General features: G+C 33.7%; 1 protein-coding gene across 1 annotated transcript in view; it reads right to left on the minus strand.

Moving 5' to 3' along the window:
- Positions 1–8972: 8972 nt before the first annotated feature.
- Positions 8973–23337, minus strand: part of UGCG (UDP-glucose ceramide glucosyltransferase) — a 57400-nt gene continuing 43035 nt past the window's right edge. The window contains exons 3-9 of the mRNA XM_072598066.1: positions 22588–22690; positions 19530–19631; positions 18140–18252; positions 14463–14641; positions 12629–12715; positions 11945–12134; positions 8973–11440 (exon numbers count right to left, since the gene is read on the minus strand). Of these exons, the coding sequence (XP_072454167.1) occupies positions 11270–11440; positions 11945–12134; positions 12629–12715; positions 14463–14641; positions 18140–18252; positions 19530–19631; positions 22588–22690 (945 nt within the window). The 3' untranslated portion in view covers positions 8973–11269. The remainder of the gene's footprint in view (positions 11441–11944; positions 12135–12628; positions 12716–14462; positions 14642–18139; positions 18253–19529; positions 19632–22587; positions 22691–23337) is intronic.

The following is a 23337-nucleotide window of genomic DNA, read 5'->3' on the forward strand; positions in this document are numbered from 1 at the left end:
GATGGAAGCTAATGACCTTATGAAAAATCGAGAAATTATAAAACAAAGTGAAAGGAATGAAAAAATAACAAATATGAGAAACATCTCATTAGAAAAACAACTGACCTGGAAAATAGATACAGGAAAGACAATTTAAAAATTATGGGACTATCTGAAAGCCATGATCAAAAAAAGAGCCTAGACATCATCGTTCAAGAAATTATCAAGGAAAACTGCCCTGATATTGTAGGACCAGAATAAATAGATATTGAAAGAATCCATCAATCACCTTCTCAAAGAGATCCCAAAAGGAAAACTCCTAGGAGCCAAATTCCAGAGCTCCCAGGTCAAGGAGAAAATATTGCAAGCAGCCAGAAAGGAACAATTCAAGAATTGTAGAAACACAATCAGGATAACCCAAGATCTAGCAGCTTCTACATTAAATGATCGCAGGGCTTGGAATATGATATTCCAGAGGTCAAAGCAGCTAAGATTAAAACCAAGAATCACCTATCCAGCAAAACTGAATGTAATACTTCAGGGGAAAACATGGTCATTCAATGAAATAGAAGATTTTCAGGTGTTCTCAATGAAAAGACCAAAGACGAATAGAAAATATGACTTTCAAACACAAGAATCAAGAGAAGCATGAACAGGTAAAACAGGAAAGAGAAATCATAAGGGACTTACTAAAGCTGAATTGTTTACATTCCAACATGGAAAGATAATATTTGTAAATCTTGAGACTTTTCTCAGTATTAAGGTAGTTGGAGGGATTATATACATATACATAGAGAGGGCACAGAGTGAGTTGAATATGTAGGGATGATATCTAAAAAATTAAAATTCAGGGGTGAGAGAGGAATATATTGGGAGAAGGAGAAAGGGAGAAATAAAATAAGGCAAATTATCTCACATAAAAGAGGCAAGAAGAAGCTTTTACAATGGAGGGGGAGAGGGGGAAAGTGAGAAAGAAAAAATGAACCTTACTCTCATCACATTTGGCTTAAAGAGAGAATAATGTTCACACTCAATTTGGTATGAAAATTTGTCTTACACTACAGGAAAGCAGGGAGGAAGGGGATAACCGGGGGATGGGTGGATGGTAGAAGGGAGGGCAAATCAGAGGAGGGAGTAATTAGAAGTAAATAATTTTGAGGAGGGATAGGGTCAAAAGAGAGAATAGAATAAATGAGGGGGCAGGATAGGATGGAGGAAAGAAATACAGTTAAGTCTTTCACAATATGACTGTTATGGAAGTGTTTTACATAACTACACATGTAAAACCTATATTGAATTGCTTGCCTTCTCAGTGGGGATGGGTGGGGAGGGAGAAAGGGATAATAATTGGAATTCAATGTTTTAAAAATGAATGTTAAAAAGTCTTTTTACATGCAGCTGGGAAATAAGATATACAGGCAACTGGGGTATAGAAATCTATCTTACCCTACAAGAAAATAGAGGGATAGGGATAAGAGAAGGGAGGGGTGTGAGAGAAGGGAGGGCAGATTGAGGGAAGTAGTAATCAGAATGCATGCTGTCTTGGGGTGGGTGAAGGGGAAAGATGGGGAGAAAATTTGGGAATTCAAAATCTTGTGGAAGTGTCTGTTGAAAACTAAAAATAGATAAGTAAAATTTTTAAAAATGGATAATCTGAAAAAAAAGTGGTAGAAATGTCTGGTCAGGGACATGGTGGTCTGGTTCCGGATACGGTAAAGTAAAAATTTACCTCACAGAGTCAGGCTTCTGTGGGAGTGAGTTATAGATCTAAAGGTGAAAGAAGTTATGACCATAGGGGAGGCAGCATAGTTTAGAACTAGTTGGAAGTGAAGTGGTAGCCTGGTTCCAAGCAAGGTACAGGGTAAGTTTACCAAATTTGACCGCTGGGTCTCAGGGCCAGATGGGCAAGGCTAGCCCTCCATACAGGTCCAAACACATATTCTGTGTAACTGACCAAGATTATTTCTCACATTCCCCTTAACCACTTCTTTTCAGGAATGATCAGGAACAAATCAATATTAAGCTTTCATTCAATTATGTGGTATATATATTGAAAACTGACTTCAATTTCACATTATGGCCAGTAATGTGCTTAACCTTTATCTGTCACAAAATATTTTTTCTTGCATCTTATCCTGTACCTATGGATTTTTCAATTTTTAAAAAATTTATCCACTTGAAATTTCCTCTCCTTTTTATAGTGTTACTTTCAATTAGTAGAAACATGTTGATAATTACTACATGTTAATAACATTATAGAATATATAGTATATGCAATATATAACATACATAACAATGAGATTCAAAAAATACAACTAGCACCTTTTCCCACTTATAGCCTACTATTATCAACTTACCTCTCCTTTTTTGCTTCTATTTTTAAAATTAACATCATTTATTTTCTTTCCCTCCTCCCTTCTAACTCTAGCACCACTACCCGCCCCCACTGAAAAAAACAAAACCCTTGCCAACAAATAAGCATAGTCAAATTATACAAATTCCTACATAGGCCATGTACAAAAATTTATCTCATTCTGAATCTTGAGTCTATCACTCCTATTTCAGGAAGTAGCTATTATGCTTCATCGTTGGTGCTCTAGAGCCAAGAAAGGTCAATCTTTGATGTCTTTACAACATTGTTGTTTTTGTAAACATTATTTTCCAAGTTTTGCTCATTTCACTCTGCATCAGTTCTTAGAAGTCTTTGGTTTTTCTGAAGCCCTCTCTTTCATCATTTCTTATGGTGCAATAGAATTTCATTATATTCATACAGTATAATTTGTTCATCCATTCCCCTTCTGATGGATACCCCCTTAGTTTCCAGTTCTTTGCCACAATAAAAAGTACTAAAAATATGTTGGTACACATGGTTCCTTTTCTTCTTCCTTTGATTTCTCTAGGGATAGGCTTAGTACTTGTAGAATTGGGTTACAGGGTAAGTTCAGCTGCATTAGGGCCACAGTTACAAATCTCCTTCCAGAATGGCCAGACTAATTCATAACCCAGTAGTCCATTAATAGGCCTTTTTATGCACAAACTTTCCAACATGTCATTTTCCATTTTTATAAACTTTGCAATACTAATGAGGTAAAACTTCAGAGCTTTCATTTGCATTTCCCTAATTTAAGAACTTTGAAGGGGCAATTAGGGAAACAGGTGTTATAAATTTGAATTAGTTTCTTATAGATATTGAAATAAGACTTTTTATCAGGGAAGCTTTTCGTAAAGATTTCCCCCCCAATTAACTGTTTGCCTTCTAATTTTAGCTGAATTGGTTTTGTTTGCACAAAAACTTCTACAATTTTATATAATCAAAATCATCTACCATGTAGTTGTATTCATCTAGTTCCTGTGTGTGTCTTGGTAGGCAGATTTCCAAGTATTTTGTAAATTATGTAGTTATTTTAAATGGAATTCGTCTTTCTTTTTCTGTTAGGTTTTGTTGCAAATAAATAAGATTATTCGTGTTGATTTATTTTATATCCTGTAACAGCTGAAGTTGTTTCAATTAACTTTTTAGTTGATTCTTTAGGGTAAAGTAAACCATCATATAATCAGTAAAAAGTGACAATTTCCTTTCTTCTTTGTCTATGCTTATTCTCTCAACGTCTTTCCTTGTCTTATAGCTACATATAGCATTTCTAGCACTGTATCAAATATCACTTTGGATAATGGAGATCCTTGCTCTTAATATGGAAAGGCCTCTGGTTTGTCTCCATTCTCTGTCATGCTGGTTCCTAGTTTCAAACAGCAACTGCTTATCATATTAAGAAAAGGATCATTTATTCCAATTCTTTCTAGTGGTAACAAAAACAGATTTTGTCAAAATGCATGGATTGATATAATCATGATTTCTGTTCTTTTTCTTTCAATGATCTGTGCTTTTTGATTTTTCCTCATATTGAACCACCCCTGTATTTATCAGTTAATTTTTAATCCCCACCTTGCTCCCCCTCCCCTCCTGCTTGAATAGGTTTGAATAGAATTAACTTCTGTGAATCTATTAACTTGGGTTGAACAGAAGTCTCATGTATTCATGGTTCACAAGGGTAACTTTGCAGGTTCAGGGTACCTTCACAACAAAAGCCTTTGAAGGTGACTTTCCTCTAGTTTTTGACCTTCTACCATAGTTGAAAATATTATATTCAGTCTATTTAGCTTAACAGCTAAATAAGCAGTAAATTTCATTTGATCTCTCTAGCATTTCTGCCCCTTCTCTTTAATCTCAGAGCAAAGTAAACAAAAAAAGTTATACAGGCTATAAATGACTATAACACTGATGGTCTGTTTGAAAACTGATTGCCTCTTTCACTAGTTCCACTATTTATTACATATTTATTTGCTATACTTTTAGTAATTATATAGCATTTAATGAGCTCTTAAGTAACTGTGAGGCCCACATACTACCCTTTTTTAAAACTGTTTTCTTTAAAGAGCTTACAAATTCAAATAACACTTGTACATCATTTTTAAAAACACATTCAAATTCTAAGATTTTAAAAGAAGGGTAAAATAATTTCTTTATATCAAAATTCATTTTTGGAATGGGATAATCTTATTTAATTCCATTTGATTCAAAAAGTATTCGTTAAAGCAGCTACTCCTAGGCACTGGCCTAGATACACAAAGACAAAAATGAAAATAACCACTGTTTCCAAGTACCTTACATTCTACTGGGGGTTAACACACTCAAATGGTATACACATATATTTTATAAAGATATGTATAATACTGAAGATTGAGATATATGCATGTCTAGAGATATATACATATATAGAGATATGTATACATCTACACATGTATCAAATCAAAGGTATTTTTGGCAGGGGCAGGTAGGTGGTGCTAATAACTCATTGTGTCTGACTCTTTGGGATTCCATGGATGCCATGCATGCCAGGGCCTCCTCATGAAATCTGTCCAAGTTCATGATAAGGAAAGGTAGCACTTGAACTGAGTCTGGAGTAGAGCTAGGGCTTCCAAGAGACAAGGTAAGGGAACAGGACATTCCAGGCATGCGGGACAGCCTTTGCAAATGCATTGTAAAGTTCATTTATAATGAACAGATGGGATGTACAGGGATCAGCTAAGTAGGTCATACAATATATGGAATACATGAAATCATTATGGAAAGACAGTTGGAGTCAGATTGAGAAGGGCGTTAAACATGAGAGAAATTTTTATCTTATTGTAGAGGAAATATGGAGTCACTGAAGCTTATCTGTGCTTTAGGGATATCAACTTGTCAGCTGGGTCGACAATAAAAAAAGGCAGATACTTAAGTCTACTGCCATAATCCACGTACGAAGAGAAGAGGAGAACTGGGGTGGCGGCTGTACAAAAAGTTTTGGCTCTTCCACTAAGATTGTCCACGTGTTACAGTTAAGTATCAATTGTATGCTGAGAGAAGGGATTCATGGGCTAAACATTACAAAATATTCCCCAAATAGCCCTACTGAAACTGAAGGGAAAAGAATCTGATAGAAGCTCAAATACCTTCCAATTCTGCTATAGTCATGGGGGTGCTTCTCCATTGTTTCTTTTGTGTTTACAGCTTAGGATTCATGGCTGGAATTCCTTTCTCTCAGAACCCTTAGCTTACTTCATTCAGGCAGGGGAAACCTGGGGCAGGCAGTAAGCAGTCTGGAGTTTGTTTCTACTTCTACCTAAGAACGAAAGAAGAAAGAGAGGCAGACATTGAGGAAGGATGATAAGGGGGAGTGGGGAATATGAAGGGGGTAGAATATAAAGGAAAAGCAATAAAATAAAAAAAAAAGTCAACCCTGATGTAATAACTATAAATACGATGAGTTTTGAGAGACACACACAGTGATGGAGACAGAGATACTGTGAATCAATAAGCATTTAAGTGTTCATTGTGTGCCAGGTACTGTGCTAAGTGCTTAGGGACATAAAGGAGCCTGCATTCTAATGTAGGTGACAGCACATAGCCAGGTTATCAAGAGTTAAATGCCCAGGAGTTTACATTTGATCCTGGAAGCATAAGGAAACCACTGAAGTTAACTGAGCAGGAGAGTGATATGGTCACATCTATGCTTTACCACCAATTATGGGCGAACTATCTGGAGCCTACTTGATTAGAAATAAATATGGAGGTAATGTCAATTATACAAATAATTAAAATAAATTTATTCATCTTTTGTTTTTAATTACCTACATTTCTCAGTGACTTTCCCCATCTCAGGGAGCATGAGTTACACAGATCTTGAAAGTCTCCTTGATGAAAATGAGAAACAGGCAGGCTTTCACAAATCATTTTCCATAGCAAACCACATGTTCATTCACAGAAATGACTAAAAAGCAAAATGAATACAAGATTTCACATTCATTTATAATTTTTTCAAGGGCACCTGATTCAGCACAGCAAAATGCCTGTGTATATGTTGAGATCATGTAAGATTCTTTGAAAGAGATGAACAAAGATAAACTTTGTGTGATGCTCTGAGTATCAATACAAAACAAGATATAAAAGAAAAAGTGTACTCACCAAATGTGTTTTCACAATCATGAAGGATGTCCACTACAGTCAAAATGGAAAAAAAGGATTCTCTTTAGACAGGTACTCCAGATGTTCCTGTGTTCTTCTTTTGATTGCATCAAGCCCCAAACATTAAACTCTCCTTAATGATGTACAAACACCCAAGAGCTTAGCCAAAGGATCCACATGGGGAAAAAAAGATGAAGAACAGCTTTTGTCCAGGCTATAATATGTAGTAGTGTTAGGTAGACACTGCAGGTAGCTAGTATTCTGGGCTCAGATTTAAAAAGGAAGAAAATGGTAGAAATTGATAGTTGGAGGGGACCTCCAAGCTGCTAACAGGTATCTAGTCCAGGGGTTAACCTGGGGTCCATGGAAAGATTTCAGGGGGTTTGATAGCTTGAGATACTTTGATAACTTCAATACTTTTCTAATTAATATTTCAATACAACTGTTTCCTTTGTAATACCATTTAAAAAATTTTAGGCACTTCAGAACATTGTTTTGAGAAAGGGGCCATAAACTTCCAATTGAAAAGGGACCCAACAACATAAAAAAGGTCCCTGGCCTAGCCCAATGTATACACAAAAAGTATGACGTGGATTTTTGTTCTTCAGTCTTGTCAGTTGTTTACAACTCTTCGTGACCCCAATTGAGGTTTTCTTGGCAAAGATACTGGAGTGGTTTCCCATTTCCTTATGCAACTCATTTTTATTTTAACTGATGCAAACAGGGTTAAGGGACTTACCCAAGGTCACCCAACTAAGTGTCTGAGGCCTGATTTGAATTCAGGAAGATGAGTTTCCCTGACTCCAGGCTCAGGATTCTATCTATTGCACCATTTAGCTGCTCCATGACATGGATTACATTTGAGAAAATATGCAATATTTTTAAGGATCCCAAACTACTACGAGAAACTAAACCCAATCTTTTTAATAACAATATTCTTCTGGTGATGTTAGTTGCAAACCAGACAATTTTAAAACAATCAAAATTGTGAATGACCCAAAAGATAATGAAGAGGACAAATGGTATATAAGTGGAAATGTGATTAATATTGACCCAGTGGCATAAATTATCTATATGTCTGGGAAAAGGAGGTGGGATGGTTATGTAGCAAATGTGAGGTATCAGCAGGCCAATTCTATAGTGGTACCTACTCTGATGCTGTAAAAAAAAAAAAAAAAGATCTACAGAAAGGGCCTTAGCACATTTAGATAGTTACCTTATGGAAGCTCATAGGAAAAAATAGATTAGTCCCATAGGGTAAGAAAGCCTCAGTGGGTTGAAATCTGCACTGCTAAAGGTAGTATCCACATCAATAGATCCATTGAAATTCTGTACATCAATAAATTAATTTAACTGAAGACAAAATATCTCAAGCATTATCGCTACACTAATACATTACTGTAAGATGTACTACCTTTCTGTATCAACAGAACTCCCAACATTTAAAATTAGTATAATTTGCAGGCTCTGTTCAGTGGATTTGAACCTAATTTTTTTTTAAAAAATCTAGAATTAACTTTCAAGAGATAAATAAGGATTCAGACTAAGTTAAATATTTTACAACCTAGCATCATCTAAAATTTTGAAGATGTAATGAAGTAGAACTTTACGTCTACTACTGAAAGAAAGCAAAGTTTTATAATAGTGAGTACAAAGAACAGGGGCTACTGGCCCCTGTCCTGCTTGTCAACAAGGTATGAGTCTTGAGCACTTGCTACTTATTTGTCATCTCTGGATCTCAGTTTGTCTTTGGGTCAGATGATCTCTCAGCAACCTTCCAATTCTAACCATCTTTGAACAAAATTATTTTGGACTTTCTTAATGGCAAATGCATATAGACTCTTCATAAATATTAAATATAAGTTTTAATAACCTGAAACCACATGTGTGGTAAGGAAGATCTATTTTTCAAATTCAGTGACTCTGTATCATATGTGTGTACATATATATGTACGTATGTATGTATGTATGTATGTATGTATGTATGTGTATATATGTGTATACAACTCCCTTAAACTAAATTTATAAGCTTAAATTTAGACTTTGAAACTCAATTCATTATTATATTTTGATTTCTACTATATAATAGATGATAAATTATAATAATAGCTAATAATGTTTCAAAATTTACAAAAGTCAATCAAGTTTTAAGTCCCTACTATATGCTAGGCACTGTGCTAAGGACTGGGGATACATCCTCAAAATAGTCTTAGGAAGTAAGAGCATGACATACCCTCATATTACAGATGAGGAAATTGGGACGTGCAAAGGTTGATGATACACATCACACAAAATCACACATAGCTAATAAATGTCTGTGGTCACACTTGAACTCAGGTCTTTCTGACTCCAGGTTCTATCCATTGAGCCATCTAGCTGCCCTAATAAGATTTTTGTAAACTAACATATTGGATTTCATACTAAATTATTTGTAAAGTGAAAAGCAACAAATATAGGCAGTATTTTTTTAAAAAGTCGCAGAGACAAGTTTTGATTGTATTCAAAATTTTATTTTTTTCAACAAAAAACTAAAGACAATGATTTTAAATAATAAAACATGGTAAAGTTTATTCTAGACATTTGTTGGTATCTTTAAAGATAGCTTATTAAATTAAATTTGGACTCCTGCAGTTCTGTTGGGATGCTTTCAATAGCACTTGTATTAATTCTTTCCATTTCATAATCAATCCATACTTCCTAAACAACCTGTCTGTTTAAGTGAAGCTTCACTTTTGTGAGCTAGACTCCACTACTGCAAAAAGCACACGTAGAGAACAGTAATTTTCCATATCTACAAAACATAAGAAGTCTGTTCAGCCTTTTTTGGTTTTGTTACATTGCCCACACTGAGATCAGCATAAAGCTAAATTTAAGCAAGGCATGGCATCAACCAAACTTCATTAAACATAAACCAAACACATACACGTTCAGCCAAAGTGAGCTGTGTAATAGTGATGAAAAAAGAAACATTTAGTGGGTCACAACTAGACTGGTTTTCATTGTGCAACTCTCCTCAGGAAACATCACTACCTGATTCACATAAGAAATGGAACACGCATCAAAGCCTTTGTTCATGTAGAAAATGCCCTTCAAACAAATTCAGTGATATCATAAGGCAATAGAATATTAAACAAAGTGAAGCAATTTGGCCCAGAGAAATGCTTATATATAGTTTATACATAAGATACACACACATATAGTACATTTTAAACTGTGTGTATATTCATCATTAGACAATTAAATGGATTGGCTCAGTGAGGTGAAAAAAGTATCCATTTTCTATAAATACATGTAGTTATTGCTAATATGCTACACATTACACCTTGACAAAGAAACTGTAATAACTTGAAAATTAAAGCTGCCATATTGCCATTGCTAGCCCTGCAGTTAGCGAGTAGACATTCATTGTGACATGCCATCTAATTGTGAAGAAAAAGAAGCATAAACAGCATTATAAAAACAAAAGGCTTATGCACCATCCCTTAAATTTTTGCCCATTAAAAAAAAAAGTCCAGTTCACCACAAGTTAACAACAGCCTGACAAGAATCAAAGGCAAGTTTAAGGGTGTGATGGAAAGGGAAGGGTGAAGTACAGCATGCATTTACAACTTACATTAATCTAGTCTATTTAGTTATACAAAAATTCAATTTAAATAAGACTAGACTAACTGTAGTAGGCACAAAAGAAACACTAACAGTAGACTTATTTTTATACTGATTAAATTTAACAATAAACTCATCCTGCCCTTCTTAATACTCTACTGCAGTTTTAATTTATTGATGACTAGAATATTTGCTTACTTAAAAAAAGATATCAAATATCTGCATCATGAAATTACATTCTTATTAACAATAAGACATACTGTGTAAGAAAATAGGTCATGTGTGAAATGTTTCTGAAATGCATTTTTTCTCACAGCTATCAAAACATTCACTCATACTAAAACAAAACCAACCCCCCTGAAAAAAGTTAATGAAAAGCAGAATAAGGATTAGGGGTGCAGGGAAGGAAGGGTTAAGCTACACTAATTACAGCACAGTGATTAACAATGGTTCAAGACAGAACCAACAAGAGTTGGCCAAAAAGATGCCTTCAATACATGGCTACCATTAAAAACCAAACTCAGTCCACTTTTGGTTCATTGCAATGAGACAAAAAAAAAAAAAAAATCCCTCATATATACATATAAATACAAGACTCCAGCTCTTTTTTTAAAATTTTTTTTTCTGGTTTGTTTTTGCAAGGCCTAGTTACCTAATACAATTTATACTTGCTCTGCAGCAACTACAAGAGGTAGTCATAAAGCATGAAAAAGTTTCTCCACTAGTCCCTCACAGTGAGCACAATGATATTAGACACTCCATATAGGCATAACATTACTATCTCGTTCTTTGCTAGCCAGTGGGTCAAAGATGATTCCATCCCATAAATTTATCAGACTAGCCTATTGCCAAATCTGAAATTTTTTCTACTGAAGGATACTGTCATAATGTTTGCTGCAGAGCAATTATATGTTCCTTTCTTTTTTTTAAGGGTCCTGGAACCAATTCTCTTAATTCTCTATTTGTACAAAAAAAGGTACCAATTGGCCAAGATGACACGTATTTTTTTCTTTTTTTCACAGATGCAAGTGCCATGCAAAATAAATTAAAGAACAGATACCAAAACATATAAGTAATAAAACTATTGAAGGTAGATTTTTAAAGCATTTATATAAACATAATTTATAATACTTCTTTCTCTTTTTTCTTTTTATTTTCTTAAATACAGTCACAAAGCTGTGGTTATACGTCAAGGATTTCCTCTGCCGTGCCTCCACAGCGTAATCTGTAGCGTCCTGTTCGCCAGCTTATAGTAGGGTCCCACAATGCCGATAGGAAAATGTATATTGTCATGGATTCTCGGATGAACCAAGCTACTGCGTAATCAAGTTTTGAAAAACATAGAGCGCCACCCTAGGAGTTATAAAAATTAACATTTAATATTCCTTTCTTCATTGCATTTCACGTGAAGAATTATTTTAGAAACAATTCTCTGCTTTTATCATTACAAGCATACTTTAAGGTACATTAATTCCTTGTGTAATTAAAATTTTTAAATACAAATTTCTTATATTATCTAGTAAGGACTTCTCAAATTAAAAAAAAACTAATTACAAAAGAAAATCATGAAATATTGTAGCAACTGTCATTGGTTCTTCTATCTATCAAATAGTATATATGTTATTATATACTATATATAATGTACTTCCCATTGTCCACATTTCATTTACAAGGAATTGAAATAATTCTAAATTTAATACCCCACTAACAGAAAATATCCCTCAATCTAACACCAAGACTTAGCAGAAAACTGAAGAGTGCTTCTGACTAAAGGATAGAACATTTGTTCAACTCCTTAAGCTTAAAAAAATTATTTTGCTTAACTAACTGCCAAGTTTTACATGCTTACCCACATACCTGGACACCCCTGAGTTGAATGTAGTCAAATATAAACCAGGCCAGGCAATGACACATGAAAAATACCATGATATCCCATCGAAATACATGGTGAGCTGCCCATCCAATAATTAAACTGGCAACAAAACATTCAGAAATAGGTTCACAAATTATTGTTGCAGGCAGCATATTGATTCGTAGTTTGGTCCACCTAAAAGAAAAAGACTTCTTTAAAAAATAAACAATTCAATTTCAAAACTAATCAGTTTAATTTCTGGTCAGAACATGTTTTTGAAGACTATACCTTTTAAAATTTCAAGATATTTCTCTCATATAGCAACACAAAGTAAAAGCAAAAAGACTAGATTAATTGTAATGGTCCACAATCTGACAAATAATACAATTATACATAAAAGCTAAATAAAGCATTTTAATTGAATACTTTTAGGTGTTACAAAGATTATACGATCTAAAATATAACATTTATTTTTCAAAGGATACATACTTACATATACACATGTAGGTATAAGTGTGTGTGTGTATGTATGTATATGTGTGTGTATAGGTGTGTGTGTGTGTGTGTATGTGTGTGTATCCATTCCCTCTCAACAGGCACTAAACAATGCATCAGGCAAAAAAAAAATTAATTCACTAAATCAAAGTGTAGAAAAATAAGCACAGAAGGAACAAGGTGGTTTTATTTACCTTATCATTCTGGACTGAAACTGAGAAATTGAATAGGACCCAGAATTTTGCATTGCAACTTGAGTGGCCATTGCAAACTTCCAGCCTCTGGAAATTAATATAATTGTTAAATGAGAAATTGTTTATAGCTCCATACATTAAAATATCTACAATAATCTGATATTAGTCGTAATTTGAAAATCTTTTGTAAAACTGATGTTGAAGACAAGACTAGCAAACCAGAGAATAACCTAATTGAGGCATAGCACATCTATATGTTGTCTTAGTTAAATAATTTTTCTATTTTCTATATTTAATTTAGCATGTGACATATAAACTACAGTTATGTAAATACAGTAAGCGACACACACAACATGACTACAATCTGGACTTGTAGGACATAAAGCTCAGAAATCCAATTCTGCTCAATTTTACATATGTAGAAATTAAGGCCAAAAGAGATAATTTGATTTGTCTATAGTCACACAACTAGGACTTAAACCCAAGTGCTCTGATTCCAAATGCAGTGTTATTTCTACTGTGTTGTTTAACTGGAAACCGAAACTAAGTCAACAATATAGCCTATGAATTGAGGTTTAGGGATTTTCTGTTTTCAATATACTTTTGGCACCAGGTTTGAAGAAGTATAGTTAAACAACACATTAATTTCTATAGTAAAGTTGGAGGCAGCTACGTGGATAGTGCTGCACCTGAAGACACCTAAGTTCAAATTTGGCCTAAGACAGTTCCTAGCTACACTATGCTTGGCAAAATGTTTGTTTTCTTCATCTGTAAAAAGGGCACTGTAATTACGGCAAGGAGAAAATGAGATATTAGTAAAATATTTTACAAATCTTAAAATAAATGCTAGCTATTATTAATAAGCAGTATTTCACAACATAAAAATTTGAGGTCAGCTACATAAAAATCTTCATGTAACATATCATATACACAACCCCTTTTAGTGACTTCAAATCATATTGTTAAATTTGAAAAAAAATTTGAAGCATCTAAGCATTTATTCCCTTCATTAGGCTGTAGGTATGAATCATAAATAAATTTTGCTTTTTCACTGTTTCATAATTCTTCTCATATGTTATGTTCACCAGTAAAAAAAAAGTTAATGTTACAAATATTCTTTGAAATACACTAGCAACTGAACCTATGCTTTTTCTTAAAGAAGATAATGAAGTTACCTACAGTGATGTAACATAAAAAAACAGCTTAAGTCATGTATGTGTTATTTTGCAACTTTAAGCTGTCATGTATAAATCTTAGGAGAGGAGAAGCATATTCTAGGGCTTGATGAAAAATGAAGCTCATTTTTCACAGCAGACAAATTAATTTAGCATTTTAAATTGTTCCCCATTAAAAAAAATGAAATGTCATCTAATGAGGTTTCCTAATCTAAGGCAAAAAATTTTTTTTTAGAAAACCTGTTTATTTCTTCACTTCAACAATCTGAAAGATCCTTGATTTTGTTAGCATGAGCATTCCTTCCACTAACACATCTATCCAAAGTGAACTACCTCAAATGGAGTTCAGTTCCTGGTGGCCAACCTTGTACTGATAAGCCTCTCCAAATTAAACAAGACTAGTCCTTGGACAATAAGCACAAAGTCCCTCACTGGAACTTTTCTCAAAGCCTTTCCATTTTTGCTAGGCCTTGCCAGAGCTTGTGTCCTACTGAAATAGCCTTTAAGAATTCAGGAAAAGCATCTGAGTAAGATTCTGGTGGGAAGAAATTTGAGTACTCATTTATAATCTTTTTTTAAAAAAATTACTTTTCTACATCACATACACATACACTTCAGGCTGCTAATAAAAACACCCTGATTTAAATTAGTTATCTTACCGGTCAGCTATTGCTTTAGCCATAAAGTAATCTTCAGCAATATACTGGGCAAAAGCTATGAGCCCTCCAGCTTGATCTAATACATCCTTCCTCATCAAACATGACATTCCTGTCACACATTTGAACCCAGTAACATGAGCTGAGATATAGGACCTTGGATGTGAAGTTCCAAAATAAACCTGCAAAAACAAAACTCAAAATTAATGTTTTATGGCACTGAACAGGAAGCATAAACAATTTTCCAAATAAATTATCTTTAAACATATATTCTATCATTTGCAGGCATATATATAAGCTCAAAATGGAACACATGGGCATTTAAACATTTACTCAATCTTATCCTTTCTGATCCTTATGCTCTGACACAGCTGACTAACTCTCTCCTAAATAACTTTTTTCTCTCTAGGTTTTTCAAGATACTCTTCTCTCTTGATTCTCCTCCTACCTATCTATTCAAAACTTCTCTAAAACCTCTTAGAATCCCTAGTTTCCTTCATAGTTCAGCTGAAATACCTCCTACATGAGTCTTTCAAGATGTTAGTTAATGCCTCATATATTTTGTATCTACTTGCTTTGTACAAACTGATACATGTCTTCTCCTACAGTACTTAAGTTCCTTGAGGGTATAAAACTTTTATTTTTATCTTTGTATCCCCAGTACCTAATAGAGTGTCTGAAACACAATGGGTGCTTAATAAATGCTCTTGAAAATTTGGCCCCAAAGAGGGGATATGAGAAGGCTGCTCCTCTGCAGAGGTGTGGGGCCATCATGTTGATAATTCCAACAACATCAGATGTTTTTTCTCAATGATAATCAGCTTTGTTAAATTTTATTCTCTTCTTCTTTTTAAAAACTATTTATTATAAGAGAGAGTTCTTTGGGCAGGGAAGAGGAAAAGATACAGGAGAAATTGGGGCAATGTAAAAATAAAAGCTTTCCATATTAACTGATTAATAAATATGGTTCATTGAGAAATATTTGCTCTAACAGACTGATCACTTACAGTTTTCCTTTACAAGAGGCTTGTAGGAAGAAAATGAAATATCTTGCCCTCTGCTCAACAAGAGTCATTTTTAAATTTTACATATTAGTATAAATATAATCTTTCATCAAGTACAGATTCCCTCACATAAAAAAAGATCTCTTTGAAAAAAAATGTAGCTACACACTACATACATATATTTGCACAGAGAGCTTTATGACACAGGTTTTATATAAACTGGATCAGGGGTAGGGAGATGATGGTCTATATTCAGCTTGAGATAGTACTTTAATATTTAATTTAAATAAAAATAAAATGGTTAAATCACGTATTTACATATGGGATACTACATGGTATTTCAATGCTTCATGTTTTTCCAAAATTTGCACGGGGGAAAAAAAGATAAAAGTAATATGTTATGTGCATATCCTGAATGGCAATCCTTGTTTCCTTGTTACAGATCCTGTCATAGTCAGGCACTTCCTATCTCCCACTAATCCCGCAGGTGAACTCTCTCTTACCTAATCTCCTCTCAATCAATTTAACTTTTTAATTTATCTCTACTTCTCAGACTAAAAATACAACATGAAGCTTAATACAGACATAGAAACACAATCCCTATCTTAGCCAGTTCCTCTCTACAAAAACTGTATTACATAGGTCATAAAACATATAGGCTGTTCAGTGAGTGTTAAGAGGAGAAATATGAAATATAAAGCCTTTTACTCTTCATCCCTTTGAGGTGATCTACTTGTCATTGCTTACTACAATGAGTAAACAAAAGATTTTCTCAGCAAAGAAAATATGCTTGCATAGTTCTGGAATCTTTATAAAAGGAAATGGGATGAATTCAAACTTTCTTCCTACCCCTTATAAAACAATGAATCCCAAAGTTTGAGTCTGACCTGAACTCAACTCAAAATATATTTGACAATATATTCAACAATTCATGCAGCTACAAAGAGTAGTTTATAAACCAAGTATAACCAAAGACAATTCCCTAAGCCTGCCTAGGTTTTAATAAAGACCCATAAAGGGATCTCTGGCGACTTAGGGACAACATCCACCTGGGAGTCTTGTAGATCATATGGAAACAACTGAGAGTCTTAGAAACAACAGAAATTTAAAGACTCCATCTTAGAGTGATGATAACACATGGTAGGAACACTCATTTTGTAGTTTCCAAAATTAGAAAAATTTTCATGGTGCATATCTAATTTTACAACAGTTCTTCAGGACTATTTTACTAAACAAAAACCACAATACTTTTAAAATGGCTACTGCATATTTTTGCTGTGGGGGAAAAATGCTGCCATTCTATGTTAAGTGTTACAGTTCAAATATTCCAAAGTCAGAAACACGGCAGAGTAAATTTCTATCTCTATCTCCAGTCCTGGAATCCAGAAGACCTAGGTTAAGTAAGTCCTGCCTCTGCCCCATGTCTATGAAACCTGGGCAAGTCACTTAACTTCTTAGTGCTCCCAGGCATTTTGAAAGCTTTAAACTGCAGAATAATTATGGCCACATTAGTAAAAAGAATGTTATCACCAGAAATCTTCTGCACTGCTGAAATGAAACCATAAGTCTCTACCATTTTGAAAATGTATTTTTATCCTCTCCAGTACAAGTATTTCAAATAATTCTGAATTAAACTGCTACAACATTTAAAAGAACAGCTATAACCTGAAAACTATCAAACCAAATTTACTTTCTATTTAAAACTGAAATTAAAGTTTCTTAAATGAAATATGACCTGTCACCTCAAAAGGATTTGACAGAGTTTCTACTCATTAATATATGTCAGGAAAAATCAAGGAAGGCTCCCACCATGTTGGGCGCACCTGTGGCAAACTCATGAGAAGATACAGTTAAGAGTCACACAGAATGGACAGGCATGAAAGGGTCTGTTTGACTGAAAAAACTCAAAGGATATATGCATGAAAAGCCTTCATTTGTCTAACAGCAAGGTTTTCTTAAGACTATATTTCTAAGAACAGACTGTACACTATGATCTTCCTTCCAACATCCTATTTATTCACAATACTGGAACCAACAAGGAAGAAGCAAAGAGAAATGAGATGCATTTATTTGACAAGAAGAATGAGGATTCACTAAAGTTTTGAAATTTAAAAAAAATTAAAATATGATGTGAAGTGGAAAAAATTGGACAGGTGGAGGTCATTTTACAACTATACTTCATCTAAATGACAGTCTGCTAAGAGACTGGGATTGTCAGCAATTATGGGTGAACCTTTTCATTCTAGTTTTATTCCAAGCTGTATTCCAAATCCCTCAAGTAATTTATGAAATCATCAAATCAACCAAGGAGTATAGGACAGTTTCAGAGAATCTTCCTAATATCAAGGCTTAGGTCATCTTTAAATAGTTAAGAAAGGACAATTCACAGCATTTGTTCAACGGGCTCCAGGAGAGAAGCAAGGCAGTCTAAGAGCAAATGGAAATCCTAGTAACTTGTAGGGTGGAACAGCCTCATCCTTTCTCTAGCTAGATGATTCTACTTTTTATCAACTATTCTTTAAGTTCAGGTATTTGCCAGACACATCAAATATCAGGGGAAGATCCAGGTTTCCTAGGCTCACCCTAATTCTAACTCATACCCCAAGAACACCCCCAAAGTATTTTAAAGGATTGTAGACCTGGTAACATAATGGCACTCATAAATACCACACTCACCTGTTCTAATGTAGCAGCAAAACCCTGTCTGTCTGCAACATAGGGTAGACCATGAACCAATCCCACTTTTTCTGTCATCTGATTAACCATGTCAGTTAATGTGTCTGGAATTACTAGAAAAAAAGAATGAGAGGATTAGTTTTCTTTAATTAAAGGGCCAAATTTTAAATTTTCTTCGTGAATCATAATATAAATATAAAATGACTACATTTGGATTTAAATAAATATAAATATAATGATCAAATAGCAATTCTGGGCTACATGCCAAATTCTAAAACAGTATTAAAACATACAACAAACCAAAACATTTACAATGTGGAATTTACTAGTAACAGTAGAGTAGAGTTCACAGCAACATATAATTAATGAATGACCTCTAATTGGGAGACCATACTGAGAATTATGGAAAATAGATGTGAGTTTTAAAGCAGTGATGACAAAATTTACAGATTTGTGCCCCTATTTAAGGCAAATTGCCTATGAAAACTTACAAAAAAAGTTTTCACTCTATTTAAAAATAATTCTCACAATAGCATTTCTGAAAACAGTAAGCTTCCCAACCACATTTAAAAGGACTTGAATTTTTAAATTTTAATTTATAAGTAATATTTAAGGCAGATATTTTAAATTAAAAATGAACACTGAATATAAGACTGAGATATTGGGAAGATAACATATTTCCTTCAAAGCCAATGCAAAAATTTCAAAAAATTATGACCTGTTTGCAAATGGAGAAAAAAAAATAGGATTTAGGAAAATTTTAAAATTACTGTTGAATCACTGTAGCTTGACCAAGTAATATATGGATTCTTTCAATGCAATAATAAAGTTTCAAATTTCACTATTATCAGCAGTACTTCGTTAATTCATGAGTGTGTGTGTGTGTGTGTGTGTGTGTGTGTGTGAATGTGTGTGTATTATAATAAAAAAGATATGGCATACTTGATAGAAAAATAGCCTGAGAGTTAGACAAATATTTAGCTGTGCAGAATATTTGCCAATTTTCACTGGTAAGAGTCTTCTCACAGAGAGTTCTGTATGCTAATGAAATTAGAGGTACAGACCACTACATACACCCAAAAATGTTCCAGTAAGAAATATACCTATTGTTCTTAATCTGTGTATACAAATTACTCTTTAAAAAAAAATAAAATGAAAGAATAAAAAGAAGGAAACAAACATCTAGACATGCAAAAGTTATTAGGTTGCAACTGATATTAAAGATGAAGAATTGCAAGGTAATTTACACACCTTTTTAAAAGGTGAATTTCTTTGCCACCTCTATGCCGTCATATAATAACAAAGTAAATTTTTCAAGTCAAGAAAGTGGAGCTTGAATTGTAGTTCAATTACTTATGAACAAATAAATTTGTAAGAAAAAGAACCTCACCTTTAATTCCACTATCGCAAATCCATATGAGGTCATATTTTGCAACTTCATACCCTGGCATTAAATTATTAATTTTGGGATTAATTCCAACCTTCTTGCCACCTAAAAATTTAAAAATACAAAACTGAAAGGGATCACATGATGATATATATACTTAGTTCTAGAATTTACATCACAGAGTCAATGGGAGAAAAAGACACCACAGAAAACTCTATGACACACTTTCAAAATAAATTGAAAAGCTGACTTATTTATAAAAATGAACACTGAAAATCTTAACATTTATTTTATCTTACACGATTTAGACATAAAATGTGAAATTATAGGCGAATTAGGAAAGTAAGAAATAGTTTACCTATCAGATCTATGAAGAACAGAAACATTTATGAACAAATAAAAGAGAGAACACTGCAAAATGGATAATTTTGATAATACTGAATTGAAAAGTTTTTGCCCAGAGCCAATGTAACCAAGATTAGAAGGGAAGCAGAAAGCTAGGAAAAAATGTTTAGTCAGTGTCGCTGATAAATGCCTCATTTCTAAAATATATAGAGAACTGAGTCAAATTCATAAGAATACAAGTCATTCCCTACTTGACAAATGGTCAGAATATATACACAGGCAGTCTCAGAGGAAGAAATTAAAGCTAAGTATAGTTATATCAAAAATGCTCTAAATCACTATTGATTAGAGGAAAACAAAACAACTCTGAGGTACCACACCACACCTATCAGATTAGCTAACATGACAAAACAGGAAAATAACAAATGGTAGAGAAGATGTAGCAAAATTGGAACACTAATGCATTGCTGATGGAGCTGTGAACTGATCTAACCATTCTGGAGAGCAATTTGGAACTATGCCCAAAGGGTCTATAAAACTGTGATCCTTTGATCCAGCAATACTCCTATTAAGTCTACATCCCAAACAGAACATAAAAAAGGGACAAGGACACAGATGTACAAAAATATTTATAGCACCTCTTTTTTGTAGTGGCAAAGAATTGAAAATTAAGAGGATGCTCATCATTTGGGGAATGGCTGAACAATGTTCCATAATGTATGCTTCGTAAGAAATGGTGAGCAGGTGGACTTCAGAAAAACATGTAAAGACTTGCATGAACTGATGCTGAGTGAAGTGAGCAAGAGAACATTGTACACAGTAACAGCAACACTGTGCAATGACTGACTTTGTTAGACTTGGCTCTTCTGAGCAATGCAATGAACTAAGCCAGTTCCAAAAGACTCATGATAGAAAATGCTATCCACATCCAGAGAAAGGACTATGAAAGCTGAATGCAGATCAAAGCAAACTATCTTCTTTTTCGTTTTGTTTTTTTCTTTCTCATGGGTTTTTCCCTTTTGTTCTCCTTCTTTCTTTCACAACATAACTATTGTGGAAATATTTTTAACATGATTGTACATGTATAGCCTATATCAGATTGCATGCTATCACGGGCAAGGGGAAGGGGTAAGGGAAGGAGTAAAAATTTAGAACTCAGAATTGTATGAAAGTGAATGTTGAAAGCTAAACCAAATAAGTAAACAGATTTAGCAAACAGATTTCTTATTTTTTCAAGATTAAAAAAAATCTAATGATATAGGAAGAAGGCCTTTTGACCTTTGTGAATTTCGTAGCATCAGGTTTCCAGTTCTGAAGTTACTGTCCTGCTTTCCTTTCATTAGTTCATTTCCTATTCATCCAGTAAATTAAATAAATTAAATAAAATTAATTTTAAAAAAAATTTTAAAAAACCTTCCTGATTATTCTATAGTATATTTATCTGTTGGCTTGTTGTTGTTATGTTCACCCTTCACTGCTGAAGAAGACCATGCCATCAGAGAAATTGATGACATGACTTGCACTTGACTTTGTTTTGAGTGAGGGAGGGCTCTGCAGGTCACCAGCCTCACTTCTCCTCCTGAGCTATTTGGATCCAGTGACCAGATAATCATCAGGATGACTGGAGATGGCTCAGGATGCAATGGGACACCTTGGCCCTTGAGGCCAAGGCCTATTCAGTACTCATTTAGGGTGAGGTAATGCCCATTCTGTGAACAGGCCTGCTTAAGATACCCACTATGCAATGTGGCTTTTTCTAAAGATTGCCTTCCTATAAAATTGCTGCTGTCATCAACATGATCCTGAATTGCTATTATGAACAATATCATTTCAATAAACCAATCCACATGACAGCCATTTTTTAAGACTTTGGTATCAAAATATTGTTGGTTAAGTTTATGTGGATTTCACCCACAGAGCACCTTTTGATTCTACTTCTGACATTTTACACAAATAATGTCATATACTTTTTTTAGTTTTTACTACTACTTCAAGAAAGGAAGTATGTTCCAAAATTATTTCTATAAACTTTTACCGATTCATAAAGTATCCTAAGAATATCCTTCAATGTCTGTATACTTCTTGGAGAGGAACTGTTCATTTTTCCAGAGCAGCTTAGTCCTCTAAAGACTGAACTCTACAACAGAAGGGACCAACTCTTTATCACGCTGCTCCCTATGCACACAGTAGGCGCTTTAAAATGTCATTCAATTTGAATGGCTCATGAAGTATATGGGTTTCAGAAGCTTGTCTTTCTTTCAATGAATGAAAGTTGTGTTCTTTCCTCCTTGACTCCCAATTTAAATTCTTGGTTATTCTAAGTCAATCAGTGAGACAGAGAAAGGTAAAAAACAAACATACAAAAAAAAAACCCTTTCACATACAAAGAAAAAATTTTACATGATAGGCAAACATATTCTTATGACAAGATCATCCCATGTGAGATAATCTTACTTTCATAGTTTGAATTCCTTTAAAAAGTTGACATGTTATAATTCAAACAAGTAAGGCTGTGCACTTTAACAAGGAGCATAATGGTGGAAAAATTTAAAAGGTTTTCATTTGGAGTAATAAGATTTTTAAATAAGTTGGTATCTGTAATCTAAGCGAAATTCATAATAATATATTACATAAAACTATAAAATACTATAGGTATTTTACAATACAGAGAACATTAAAGCAGTTACACAAACAAATCAAAACTACTGTTACTTACCTATAAACAATCTAGCATCCACATTTGGGTATTTGCCAAGAAGCTTTTTACATACATCAATGGCTGGATCATCATGATCTTGTACACAAAGAAGTACTTCATACTAGTCAAAGAAATTATTACAAATTTATTAGCAAACTTTAAAAATCAAAGTTATATCTACTTTTACTACGATCAAAACATAAGGAAAACAATTGTACATGTTAAAAGTTAAGAAATCAACATTGGTGAGATAAGCAATCTATGAATACTAATGGAACCAAATATCATGCATTTCTTCAGAATTTGACTGATATCCAAGTAGGAAATGGAAATAAATGGGCAGACAAGATCCAAGTCACTTAAGGCTTGTCATTTCCATATATGCCTGACCAGGGGCCTTAAGTTAAATTTCAAGAATTGCCATCTCCTTCACTGTCACCTAAGTTCTATGAAACAACATGATGTTAAGATTTATAAAAAATAATACACAAAGTAAGATAAACAGCAAAACCACTATCTTGTAGAAGCTAATATTACTTACTGAATAAATTAGTTGAAAAATTAATACTATTTATTGAAAATGAAATAATTACAGGTCAAGTCCTGCTACAATTAATTTCAAGAGACTGTTAATGATTTTATTGCACTAAATACTGTCTATTAAATGATATCTGCAGAAAGTAGATCTGGAATCCATGTTTTATGGGTACTTGCACTAATGAAATTTGATGTATGCAATATTCTTCACTGTAAATAAAAACATATTCA

This window comes from Notamacropus eugenii, chromosome 3 (assembly GCF_028372415.1).
Source record: "Notamacropus eugenii isolate mMacEug1 chromosome 3, mMacEug1.pri_v2, whole genome shotgun sequence".
NCBI classification, from domain to species: Eukaryota; Metazoa; Chordata; class Mammalia; order Diprotodontia; family Macropodidae; genus Notamacropus; species Notamacropus eugenii.